The sequence below is a fragment of the Taudactylus pleione genome, unplaced genomic scaffold, assembly GCF_031769625.1.
Source record: "Taudactylus pleione unplaced genomic scaffold, aTauple2 ptg000079l, whole genome shotgun sequence".
In the NCBI taxonomy this organism is placed as follows: domain Eukaryota; kingdom Metazoa; phylum Chordata; class Amphibia; order Anura; family Myobatrachidae; genus Taudactylus; species Taudactylus pleione.
Window position 1 is genome coordinate 5780314 of NW_028284481.1, and position 12816 is coordinate 5793129.

The following is a 12816-nucleotide window of genomic DNA, read 5'->3' on the forward strand; positions in this document are numbered from 1 at the left end:
AAATGGGGAAAAAACTGTAACCTACCTTAATGCAGCGTTGTCTGGGTACAGCGATTGGCTGCCGTGACTTTGTATTTCTTTGGTATTTTGATATCTAAAGTGAAAAAAAAAAAACCTGATGAAAGACTACACTTAGAATAGATGTCCTGCAATGTCTATACACTGGAATTCCGCACTAGTACTGTAGAACGTTGCTGCTGAGAAGGCGGAGATGGGCAGTTCCAGCATACGCAGTTCCACCTGTGCGTTCTCCTGTGTGCGCAGAGAATTCGCCCACTGTTTTCCCGTCCGCAGCATCAGCCGGCGTCATTTGTGCTGTAGCTGCACTTGCTCCCACCTTATGCTGGTGCAAAAGATCCTTCAGAAACAGACGTCCCAACTCCGTGCGCACGCTACAATTAAACACGATAGTTGGCCTACACACTGACAGTCCAACTAGACGGAATAGATGTGTGTTCGCAAGTTTGCCGGCCATTCACTGTTCACATTGGGAGGCTAAGGGGTGTATCTACTAAAGTGCGGGTTTTTAAAAGTGGAGATGTTGCCGATAGCAACCAATCAGATTCTACTTAACATTTATCTAGCACCTTTTAGGAGATAATAGCTACAGATGGGCCCAGCTAGTTTGTTGCTCCATACACCATGTAGCACGACATGCATCTCGCACCACACAGACTGTTTTGTAACGGAACATAGCGTAGCACTGGAAAAAAAAGCCATAACGTGTAATACAACTTTTTGTCCACCAGGTGTAATACAACTTTTTGTCAACCAGGATAGAGGGAAAGATGAATGCAGCAATGTACAGAGACATCCTGGATGAAAACCTGCTCCAGAGCGCTCTTGACCTCAGACTGGGGCGACGGTTAATCTTTTAGCAGAACAACGACCCTAAGCACATAGCCAAGATATCAAAGGAGTGGCTTCAGGACAACTCTGTGAATGTCCCTGAGTGGCCCAGCCAGAGCCCAGACTTGAATCCGATTGAACATCTCTGGAGAGATATGGAAATGGCTGTGCACCGACGCTTCCCATCCAACCTGATGGAGCTTGAGAGGTGCTGCAAAGAGGAATGGGCGAAACTGCCCAAAGATAGGTGTGCCCAGCTTGTGGCATCATATTCAAAAAGACTTGAGGCTGTAATTGCTGCCAAAGGTGCATCAACAATGTATTGAGCTGAAGCTGTGAATACTTATGTACATGTGATTTCTTAGTTTTTTTTTAATTAAATTTGCAAAAATCGTAAATAAACTTTTTACACGTTGTCATTGTGGGGTATTGTGTGTAGAATTTTGAGGACAAAAATGAATTTATTCCATTTTGGAATTAGGCTGTAAAATAACAAAATGTGGAAAAAGTGAAGCGCTGTGAATACTTTCCGGATGCACTGCAAATGAAAATGAAACTTGACGCATGCACAGTGCAACTCAGATGCATGCGCAGAATATTGATTATTGCTCAACTGCGCAAACATTGGCATTTTGCCCATCTCTGAATACTGTCCTAAATAGCGTTGCAAACTGTTACTCAAACCAGTTAAACAAATCAGTCCCAACCGGTGGCGGCTCCAGAGGTGGAGCTGCAGCAGAGATCAAAATTCAAATAGGGGGTCCAGACCAACTGCCACTCCAAACGTTGCCAAACATCGCCGGCCGGGACTCACTGGCAGTTGGTGTGGTTGCCCTATTTGAATTTTGGACTGTCCTGCAGCCCCACCTCTGGAGCCGCTACTGGACTCCTAACAGTCACCAGAATTTCTCAGAATGTCGATAAATGACATAAAAGCTTGGACCATAGTTGAGCTGGTCTGACCAAGTTCAGGGCTGCTCAAGATGGTTTGCACGTGTGTAAATTGACTTAAAAACATGTTGGCACTTAAATTTTAAAAAAACTAAATGGACTATATTTAAAATGTGACCACTGGGACTTTGGTAAATGTTGAGACTTGAACACGAACGTCGAAATTCAAATTTTCAATATCGTAATGTTCACTGTTCGAACTAAAAAAAAAAAAGGAATTTATTTTTTTTACATTATTTCAAAATCTAAGTGAAATAGTATTTAAAAAGAATAGAAAAATGTTTTTAAAAAAATTCCAATTGTTGAGCCATGTTGACATTCTAGTGTGAACATTGCGGTGTCGACATTATAAATGTCACCATGGCGACTGCTGATAATGTAACCGGATCGCGTCCCAGGATTAGAATAGCGTCACTTGATAACTTGCTACGGATCCTGCCGGGGAACCATGATAAACATCCGGGAGAGCGCACAAGTACGCGGCACTTACTGTGATGAAGCATTGCTGGGGTGCAGTTCTTGGCTGTCGTCTCTTGACATTACTTTGGTATCTTCATATCTAAAATACAAATACGCCGTTAGCAATAATAGCATATACAGCAGAAATGAAATCCAATCCTATAAATATGAAGGATTTGGGGGCATATTTACCAATGTTATTTTTCCAGAAATCCAACAAAAAATAGATTTTTTTTAGGGATCCCCACAAAAAGTAAGTATCCCCTAGGTGTAACATGGAGGGTCCACAGCACATATCGGAGGTCCCACCATTTCCGACAGCAAAAGCAGCCCCTTTAATTGGCGACTTTAGCGAGCGTGCCGCGGTAGGTAACGTCACCTTTAGATGGCATGATCTGCCTATGAGCTACTGTACATTACACAAAAAGTACAGAGAGATTCATAGGAGACCGCGCATGTGCAGCAGCAGTAGCGTGCCAGCGGTCCCAAACTGAGAGCAAAGGGATCGTATCAGCGCTAACTTCACTGTCACACATCGCACTATCGGAGCCCCTATCCATGGATGTGATTTTTGGTAAATCTGGCAGATCTATAATTTCTTATTGCCCAGATAAGAAATTGCAATTATCGGGTCTACAACCTGATCATTTAGAAATATAGGCCCCCATGTGTCTACAATAATAACTATATGATAGACTAGGTAATATCAGAAACTTTTGAATAATTGGAAAATGCTCCTTGTGTCTATTTAATATCTTATATTTATATAGCGTCACAAGAGCTCCGTAACGCCAAACATAGTGGATGTATACAGCCAAATTATATAATGTATGATCAGGCAGGACAGGTATAGACAAGTTAAAAACTTTACATATGTACATAATCATAATCCACAGATGTCATAATTACATAGAGACCACAATGGAGATGCAGTTATCATTGCTATCAATGGAAAGGATGAAGCTTGAATGTTGGAAACCACAGTAGGATTAGTTACAAATATAATAATAAATAATATTTGATTTATCTGCAGTGTGCTGGGGGGCAATTTTCTTTTTTCTTAGTTACAAATATACCAGGAAAACTTCATTGCTAACATTAAGTAATGTATTGTATATAAGGAACATTTTACACTTTTTAAGTCAGCTGTACCTTCTATCACCAGAAGGTGGCGAGCTTCCAAAATGTAATTGAATGCCTTCAGAAATAATCTACCTCAATTTAAGTATATGCTAGCACAGTTTCTCAAACTCGGTCCTCAGGACCCCAAACAGTGCATGTTTTCCAGGTCTCCCCACATAATCACAAGTGAAAATAATTAGCTCCATTTGTGGATCTTTTAAAATGTGTCAGTGCGTAATTAATACACCTGTGCCCAGCTAGGTGACCTGGAAAATGTGAACTGTTTGGGGTCCTGAGGACCGTGTGTGAGAACCACTGTGCTAGCAGCATAACTAGCAGGCAGAACCATATTCAGGCTCTCTGTTCTATGACATCCCTATTCCAAACGTGACAGTGAGGATTACCTTAACCCCTGCAGGAATTACTGAGCTACCTGATGTCTTCATGCTACAGTATCTCCCCTAGGTCCTACTGTAACATTTATCAGTACTAGACGTGAAGTTCTATAGGAGGGGAAGGTGTGGTCAGATTATCTCCTGTCTGCCTTACTGGGGTTAGTTATACCTATACTCAATGTTGATTTGTGCAGGGTAACCCAGGATTTTGCATATAAATGGGCATGACCTATCAGACTGGCGGTATTGCCATAGATTAGTGGCTAGGCGGATTATAAAAAAAGGCTGGGGTGTTTTGCCATCACTTTCATTTTTGTGTGTTGGAAGTTATAAGGTCATTACAAGATACAGTGGGATAGGATTAGGCAGTATGTAGCCTGTTTGTCGACATTCAGATCGTCGACACCAGAATGATGACATTTTCTTGGTCTTAATGTCACCCCAGAAAACGTCAACGCGACATAATATCGACATTTGCATGCCGACTGTTGATATTCACAATGTCGGCATTCTGGCAATATCTCGACATTATGCAATCAACATTCTCAAAGTCAACAAAATATAGCACACCTGATTAGTTCAGCTGTCCGTTTAATAATGTAACATGTTATTGGCCGAATAGTCCTATTTCCTTGCATTATCTCCTCCATCTGATATTTTTATCTATAGTAAAACTTTACTATACAGTATATACAGTAACTCTTTCATCCATATCATCAGGAACGGGAGCCAGGATAATCGCGTGCGCCCGCAATCCGATCACCGTTAATAGAGGTCCCGCATTATTTTATGGAAATATTTCTATGAACACTGCACTGTTCTGCTGAGTGTATACTGAATACAGTACGCTGATTATACATGGTATATTGCACAGTATACTGTATATTGCTAGTCTTCCATCCGAAAAGAAAATCTTAAAATATTTTACTCTGCGATCTCTGAGGTCTTGGTGAAGATTCTCAGGAGGAATTCCGACTCCTGCCCTTTGTTTTCTGTGAAAGGAACGATGACGTAGGTCCCGGGCGGCGCTATGAATGACCTGGTGACCTCGCGAGCTCTTTCTAGTCCCGAGTTTATGGTTTCCGTCACGTGCTGGCGGGAGAATTTCTGTTGCGATCCATTCTTCACGCCCTGCAAGTATGCAGCAGACAGAAAACGCCCAATTAAAATTTATAGACGTAAATATTAATCCCACCGTAGACTCAATAACCCATTTACCTACTGTGCTCTACTGGTTTCCCAAATTACACCTTTGTCTTGTTCCCATGAATGAACTCCGATTGAGACAAGTGTATGGGAATCACAATGTTTGACTTGTTTAGTTGGAGGAGTTCAATCTTAGGGGTTCAAGGTTTTATAGGGGGGTCTATGTACTAAGCCTTGGAGTGAGCTAAAGTGGATGGAGATAAAGTACCAACCAAACAGCTCCTAACTGTAATTTTTCAAACACAGCCTGTAAAGTGACAGTTAGGAGCTGATTTGTTGGTACTTTATCTCCGTCCTATTTGATCTCTCACCAAGGCTTAGTACATAAACCCCTTTTTTAGGTAACTAAAGCATTTTCATATTTTCCACATACTGTATGGTCCTTTTAATTGCAAAGCGTAATGCCGGAAATGCGAGTGTACTCGTATATATGTTACATGCGGTTCATCCAACAGGTGTGATCAACTCTAATCTAACACTAAACGTAACCCTATTTGTAGCCTAACCCTAACTCCGTTTTAACACTAGCCCTAACCTTAATTGCAGTTTAACCCTAACTCTAATTTAGCACTAACCGTAACCCTAATTGCAGCCTAAAACTAACTCTAATCTAACACTATACCTAACCCTAAATGCAGCCTAGCACTAATGCTAAACTAACCCTAACTGCAGCCTAACACTAACTTTAATCTAACACTAACCCTAACTGCAGCCTAACACTAACTCTGCACTACTGTAACACTAACCCTAACTGCAGCCTAACACTAAACCTAAACCTAACTGCAGCCTAGCACTAACTCTAATCTAACACTAAACCTAACCCTAATTTCAGCCTAGCACTAACTCTAAACTACTGTAACACTAACCCTAACTGCAGCCTATCACTAACTGTAATCAAACCCTAAACCTAACCCTATTTGTAGCCTAACCCTAACTCCATTTTAACACTAGCCCTAACCTTAATTGCAGTTTAACCCTAACTCTAATTTAGCACTAACCGTAACCCTAATTGCAGCCTAAAACTAACTCTAATCTAACACTATACCTAACCCTAAATGCAGCCTAGCACTAATGCTAAACTAACCCTAACTGCAGCCTAACACTAACTTTAATCTAACACTAACCCTAACTGCAGCCTAACACTAACTCTGCACTACTGTAATACTAACCCTAACTGCAGCCTAACACTAAACCTAAACCTAACTGCAGCCTAGCACTAACTCTAATCTAACACTAAACCTAACCCTAATTTCAGCCTAGCACTAACTCTAAACTACTGTAACACTAACCCTAACTGCAGCCTATCACTAACTGTAATCAAACCCTAAACCTAACCCTATTTGTAGCCTAACCCTAACTCCATTTTAACACTAGCCCTAACCTTAATTGCAGTTTAACCCTAACTCTAATTTAGCACTAACCGTAACCCTAATTGCAGCCTAAAACTAACTCTAATCTAACACTATACCTAACCCTAAATGCAGCCTAGCACTAATGCTAAACTAACCCTAACTGCAGCCTAACACTAACTTTAATCTAACACTAACCCTAACTGCAGCCTAACACTAACTCTGCACTACTGTAACACTAACCCTAACTGCAGCCTAACACTAAACCTAAACCTAACTGCAGCCTAGCACTAACTCTAATCTAACACTAAACCTAACCCTAATTTCAGCCTAGCACTAACTCTAAACTACTGTAACACTAACCCTAACTGCAGCCTATCACTAACTGTAATCAAACCCTAAACCTAACCCTAATTGTAGCCTAGCACTAACTCTAAACTACTGTAACACTAACCCTAACTGCAGCCTAGCACTAACTCTAAACTAACACTAACCCTAACTGCAGCCTAACAATAACGCTAATCTAACCCTAAACCTAACCCTAATTGTAGCCTAGCACTAACTCTAAACTACTGTAACACTAACCCTAACTGCAGCCTAGCACTAACTCTAAACTAACACTAACCCTAACTACAGCCTAACACGAACTCTAATCTAACCCTAAACCTAACCCAAATTGTAGCCTAGCACTAACTCTAAACTACTGTAACACTAACCCTAACTGCAGCCTAGCACTAACTCTAAACTAACACTAACCCTAACTACAGCCTAACACGAACTCTAATCTAACACTAAACCTAACCCTAATTGTAGCCTAGCACTAACTCTAAACTACTGTAACACTAACCCTAACTGCAGCCTAACACTAACTCTAATCTAAAACACTAAACCTAACAATAATTGTAGCCTAACACTAACTCTAATCTAATAATAACCCTAATTGCAGCCTAACGCCAACCCTAATCTAACATTAACCCGATTGGATCCCTCCCAGCCTGGAGCGTCCTGATAAGAAGCCTATAGGCTTCTACTGGGAAACGCCGCCTAAAGGTGGCGTTACCCAATAGAATATATTCTATATATTCTAATATATAGAGCTATATTATATATATTCGAATAGAATATATATATTTTATATATATTCTATTAATATTAATATTCAGCTAAGTAATGGTAAAGATAATGGTAAAGATAAGCATCAACTTTATAGTAATTTTATATGAATTAGATTTTGCTAGCTAATGATTCCTGCACCGCCCAAGTGGAATGAAGGCTCTGGACTCTTCTTGGCCTTGAACATGGGATGTAGTCAGAATCCCGACAGATTGCGGAGGTATATTAGTACTAGGGGGAGGGTTAGGGATAGAAGCAGGGTTAGAGTAGGGCACTAGGGGGGTAGGGTTAGGCTGCAGGATGAGAGGGTTAGGGTTAGGCTTGCGGGAGGGGAAGGTTAAGTTAGGCTGTGGGGGGGGTATGGGTTAGGCTGCAGGATGGGAGGGTTAGTGTTAGGCTGCAGGATGGGAGGGTTAGGCTGCAGGATGGGATGGTTAGGATTAGGCTGCAGGATGGGAGGGTTAGGCTGCAGGATGGAAGGATTAGGGTTAGGCTTGCAGGAGGGGAAGGTTAAGGTTAGGCTGTGAGGGGAGGGTTAGGCTGCAGGATGGAAGGGTTAGTGTTAGGCACTAGGAGGAGAGTTACAGTTAGGCTGCAGGAGGGTTAGGTTTAAATTGTGGGAGGGAAATGTTAGGCTGCAGGACACGAGGGTTAGGCACTAGGTGGAGGGTTAGGGTTATGCTGCGGGAGGGTTAGGCTGTGGGGGGAAGTGTTAGGGTTAGGCTGCGGGGAGAGGGTTAGGCTGTGGGAGGGTTTAGGTTAGGCTGCAGGATGGAAGGGTTTGGATTAGGCACTAGGGGGAGGGTTAGGCTGCGGGAGGGTTAGAGTTAGGCTGTGGGAGGGGAGGGTTATGGTTAGGCTCTGGGAAAGGTGGCTTAGGGTTAGGTTGTGGGAGGGTAGCTTTAGGGTTAGGCTGTGGGAGGGTTAGGGTTAGGCTGTGGGACGGGAGGGTTAGGATTAGGCTGTGGGAGGGAAGCATTAGGGTTAGCCTGTGGGAGGGTAGCATTAGGGTTAGGCTGCGGGAGGGTTAGGGTTAGGCTGTGGGAGGGGAAGGTTAGGGTAGGCTGAGGGAGGGGTGGGCTAGGGTTAGGGGGGGTTATAATACTTACAGAAATCTGTACCCGGACATCAGGGACAGCTGCAGGGAAGAGACCCTTTTTTGTATCGGGCTAAGAGAACCCGATTTTAATCACAATAGGACTCTTTACTATTTCATAAACTGTGTCAGGTCCTATAGGAACAAGAACATACTGACCTACATTTTGGACAAGAAGGGAAGTTAAGTAACAAGCGCAGGGGCGTGACCTAGGAGTAAGCAAGTAGGAACAAGTAACCAATCGGCTTCTGGCTGTCAGTTTATAGACTGTGCTAGATAAATGACAGTTACAAGCTGATTGGCTGCTCTGGGCAACTCATCCACTCTCTCTCCCTTCAAGGAGTCTATTTACTAAACCTTGGCTGGAGATAAAGTGAACAGTGATAAGGTACCAGCCAATCAGCTCCTAACTGCCAGGAAATTACCCTGCTTATGTCTGAAAGGTGCTACCCAGGAATTTACTATTCCCGGGCTGCACCAAGCAGCTTTTACATTGAGTTGGCAGCGCAGAGCATCCTATAGGATGCTCAGCGCTGCTGCTTTCAGTTGGCAGCACAGAGCGTCCTATAGGACGCTCAGCGCTGCCGCTCACCAGCCCCCGCACTGGTGACTGTGTCATTGTAGATCGTGACACAGATGACCCCAGTGACACCCGCCAGTGCTGGAGACCGCCGACAGGTCTCTGGCACAACAGGCCGCCCGCACTTCCGCTGGACCACCAGGGCAGTACATTAACGGAAGAGGTTCTATCTCTTCCCCATTAGGGGGGGGGGCGGCAAATAGGAGATAAAACAAGTAATTTATTAAGAAAAAAAATGGCTGGATTGGGATTGGCCGGTTGCCTGCTGCATTTTGATGACCTCATCAACGGCAGCCAGAAAGGGGATAGGCTAGGAAGGGCAGACGTCAGAGGAGAGGCAGGTAATCTAAAAAACCCTGCTCTTGTCTGAAAAGGGTCTACCTGGGAATTTCCTGGGTAGACGCTGTAGTGTGAAAGGGGGGTCTCGACCAAATACCCGGGATTTTGCACAGGATAAATTCCCGGGTCTGAGAAGGAAATTTCCCTGGTCGTATGTCTGAAAGGGGTATTAGGCACTGATTGGCTGGTGCCTTATCTCCGTTCATTTTATCTCCATCCCAGGCTTAGTAAATAGACCCCTCAAACAGTGAAGGGCCCACCGGGAAAATACAGTGGTAGGGGCCAGTGTCGGACTGGCGCATAAAGGGCCCACCGGGGGAATGCAGTGGTAGGGGCCCAAGCTTAAGGGGTGTGGTCAGATACCAGAGATGCTTGGCTCACCAATAGGCAAATCTGGTTGTAGTTTCTATAGAAAAGAGCCAAGCACCCATGTTGATCAGTGGTACTACTACTCTACCAGGTAACTGACCATATAATTGAGTAACAACATTGTATGATTTGAGGTCTGGAACCTGACACCTCTAGTATGTGGGTGGGCCCTCAGGCAGTGGGGCCCATGGGGATTTTCCCTGTACCCATGGGCAAGTCCATCCCTGGTAGGGGCCCATGCTTAAGGGGTGTGGCCAGCCACCACAGACACTTGGCTAACCAATAGGGAAATGTTTGTTTAGTTTCTATAGAAAGGAACCAAGCACCCTGTTGATCAGTGGTAACTGATCAACATGTAGAGTAACAATGTATGATTTGAGGTCTGGATCCTGACACCTAGAGGAGAGGGGTGGGCCCACAGGCAGTGGGGCCCACTGGGGATTTCCCCTGTACTCCTGTGGGCCAGTCCAACCCTGCCCCCAAGTCTTGATGCATTTCCCTTTTCAATGTTTTCATTGGTGGGTGGTAAAAAAAAAAAAATGTCTTCACCTACCTGCCGATATAACCACCATCTTATGGATTTCTTACCTTGACTACCACCTGTGAAAATAAACATAACAATTAGTTTTTTCCTTCTAGGCTATGTGGCTTTGCATGCTGAATTTCTGCCAGATACAGTGCTGCACCTACACTTGTGTTCCTTAGGGTCCGTACACAAAGGCAGTAAGAAATGATGGGGTCTATTTACTAAGCAGTGTTAGGAGACAGAGTGAAAAGTGATAAGGTGCCAGCCAATCAGCTCCCAACTGTCATCTCACAGGCTGTGTTTGAAAAATGACAGTTAGGAGCTGATTGGCTGGCACCTTATCACTTTTCACTCTGTCTCCTAAAACGGTTTAGTAAATAGACCCCTAAATCAGTTAAACATCTGCTTTTGTTCTCCTGGTAACATTATCAGAGCCTTCCTACAGCACAGTATACTAATGCACTAAAATGTTCTTATAACACTGTATTAAAATAAATTTGAAATTGCCGCAAAGGGCAGTGAGCGCTTGCCAGAAGGTGTTACATAGAGGTCCATTCCACTAACATTATTTTCTACATTATCAGCATCAAAGTGTGCTTACTATGTACAGATGTGTCCTCATGTACTGTATGGCGGTAGATGCCCGGTGCATCTGAGACTATGCGAGATTTGCAGCGTCCCGTATTTTTATTTACATTTTGCGTCCTAGGCACTTCGCACTGGCAGCAAAAAGACGCTCGCAGTGTACCAGAGGCTCTAGGCTGCGACTTTATGCACGCAGGAATTGGTTTGGAGGAAAATCAGCAGCTGCTCGCATCGGATCCCTTTTTACGCATATACGGACTCAGTCGCACACAGATATACAAATGTCGCACACCCCAGGGGTCAGAATAAGCCAGCGATGCAGTACTTTTGCTCCCAGCTGCTTTATGTATGCATATAAGACGCACAGTTTCAGTGAAAAAGTCGCACAAACCTGGATCAGCCACAATGAAAGGCGCAATTGAAGCCACCGTAAAAATGGACATAGAATGCACAAACTCAGCACCAGTGTGTATATGAAACATGCCAATATTTTATTATAACAGGAGGCTACACTTTACTTGATGATATTGTAGCTGGTCCTGCGTGCGCCGGGTCATCACCTGACCGCTGTAAAGGAAAGCATGTTTCTGATTGGATGGTTGCTGTACCTTGCAGAAGGAGAACCCGATGGGTAACCAGCGAGGGCTGTACTTCCGCTCATTACTAAGACACTGCATGAGAGCTACAGTCACATTGTAACCCTTCTTTGCTGCTTGCGACTCCGTCACAGTGATCACGTACTGGGGGTTTTTCCATATGTCATCTGTAACAATCAGAAGAGCAAAATTACATTATATAGTATATCTTATTATACACAACTGCTCTTTGCAATAGGTATCATGGTGACCAATAATCCCCTGGCCGGGGGAGTTAAAGGTCTGAGGTGCTGGTCTCAGTGATGCTCTGGGCCTGATTCAGAGCCGGACGCTATTTGCGCTCGCTCGTTCAGAAAAAGAGGCAGGCTATTTAAATTGAGCGCTCGCTCTTTGCGGTCTTTTGACGCCTCTATGTCTGAGCGAACGAAACATGCGCTTGCTATTTTGTAAAAACGCCCCCTGGCCGCTCGCATCATACGTCATCTCCGCTATTTATTAGATTAATCGAGTACATCGAAAGGCGTCTGAACTGCTCGCAGTGCTTGTGGTTGGATTTTCCTACCGCAATCATGCGAACAGTTCAGGCTAAGAGACAACCAAGTGACGTGGTCGATGACGCTGCTTTGTTAATTATGCACACCCTTAAAACGCCCGTTTTGACCGTTTGGCACGCCTGCGTTTGGATCTCCACTCCCCGTTTTCAAGCACCTTCCCCTGTTACCACCCACAAACGGTACATTCTGTCAATCAAATTAGCAGGCACTCGCAATTTTGCGAACACACGTTTTCCGACCGCACTGACTGGTTGGCGCATGCGCATTACGACCCATACGCATGCGCAGATGTGCGAACATCGCTCGGAGCGAACAAGCGGCCGCTTACGAGCGGCTCTGAATCAGGCTCTCTGTGCTAAGGGGGGTGTTTTACCTTTCCTGCATAGTGTTTGCCACCATGCCACCATGCTGAATGGTCTAATCATGATGACACTACGCATAGCCCCCTGCCCTCAGGAAATATGGCCTCCTCTGTTTAACAGCTATTCTTGTCAGTGTCACGGCAGCAGCATAGTCATTCCAGGGCTGGCGTCCTGATAAAGAGTGTGTTACCGGCTGCTAGAGGAGGCAGACCGGCAGCCAGGGAGTGTCCTATTCCCGCCCAGAAGGATAGAGCTCTGAAAGCATCCAGGATAGGAGTGCAGGAACATTTCCTGAGGACTGAGAAGCGCTACTGTAGTTGTGGTGAACCAGGGTCCGTCACCATAGCAGTGACTGTTACCTGGCA

The 12816-nt window shown here is 44.3% G+C and overlaps 1 protein-coding gene across 1 annotated transcript in view; it reads right to left on the reverse strand.

Moving 5' to 3' along the window:
- Nucleotides 1–12816, reverse strand: part of CAPN13 (calpain 13) — a 229951-nt gene that overhangs the window by 100779 nt on the left and 116356 nt on the right. The window contains exons 11-15 of the mRNA XM_088467992.1: nucleotides 11548–11702; nucleotides 10417–10428; nucleotides 4705–4907; nucleotides 2291–2359; nucleotides 26–94 (exon numbers count right to left, since the gene is read on the reverse strand). Of these exons, the coding sequence (XP_088324118.1) occupies nucleotides 26–94; nucleotides 2291–2359; nucleotides 4705–4907; nucleotides 10417–10428; nucleotides 11548–11702 (508 nt within the window). The remainder of the gene's footprint in view (nucleotides 1–25; nucleotides 95–2290; nucleotides 2360–4704; nucleotides 4908–10416; nucleotides 10429–11547; nucleotides 11703–12816) is intronic.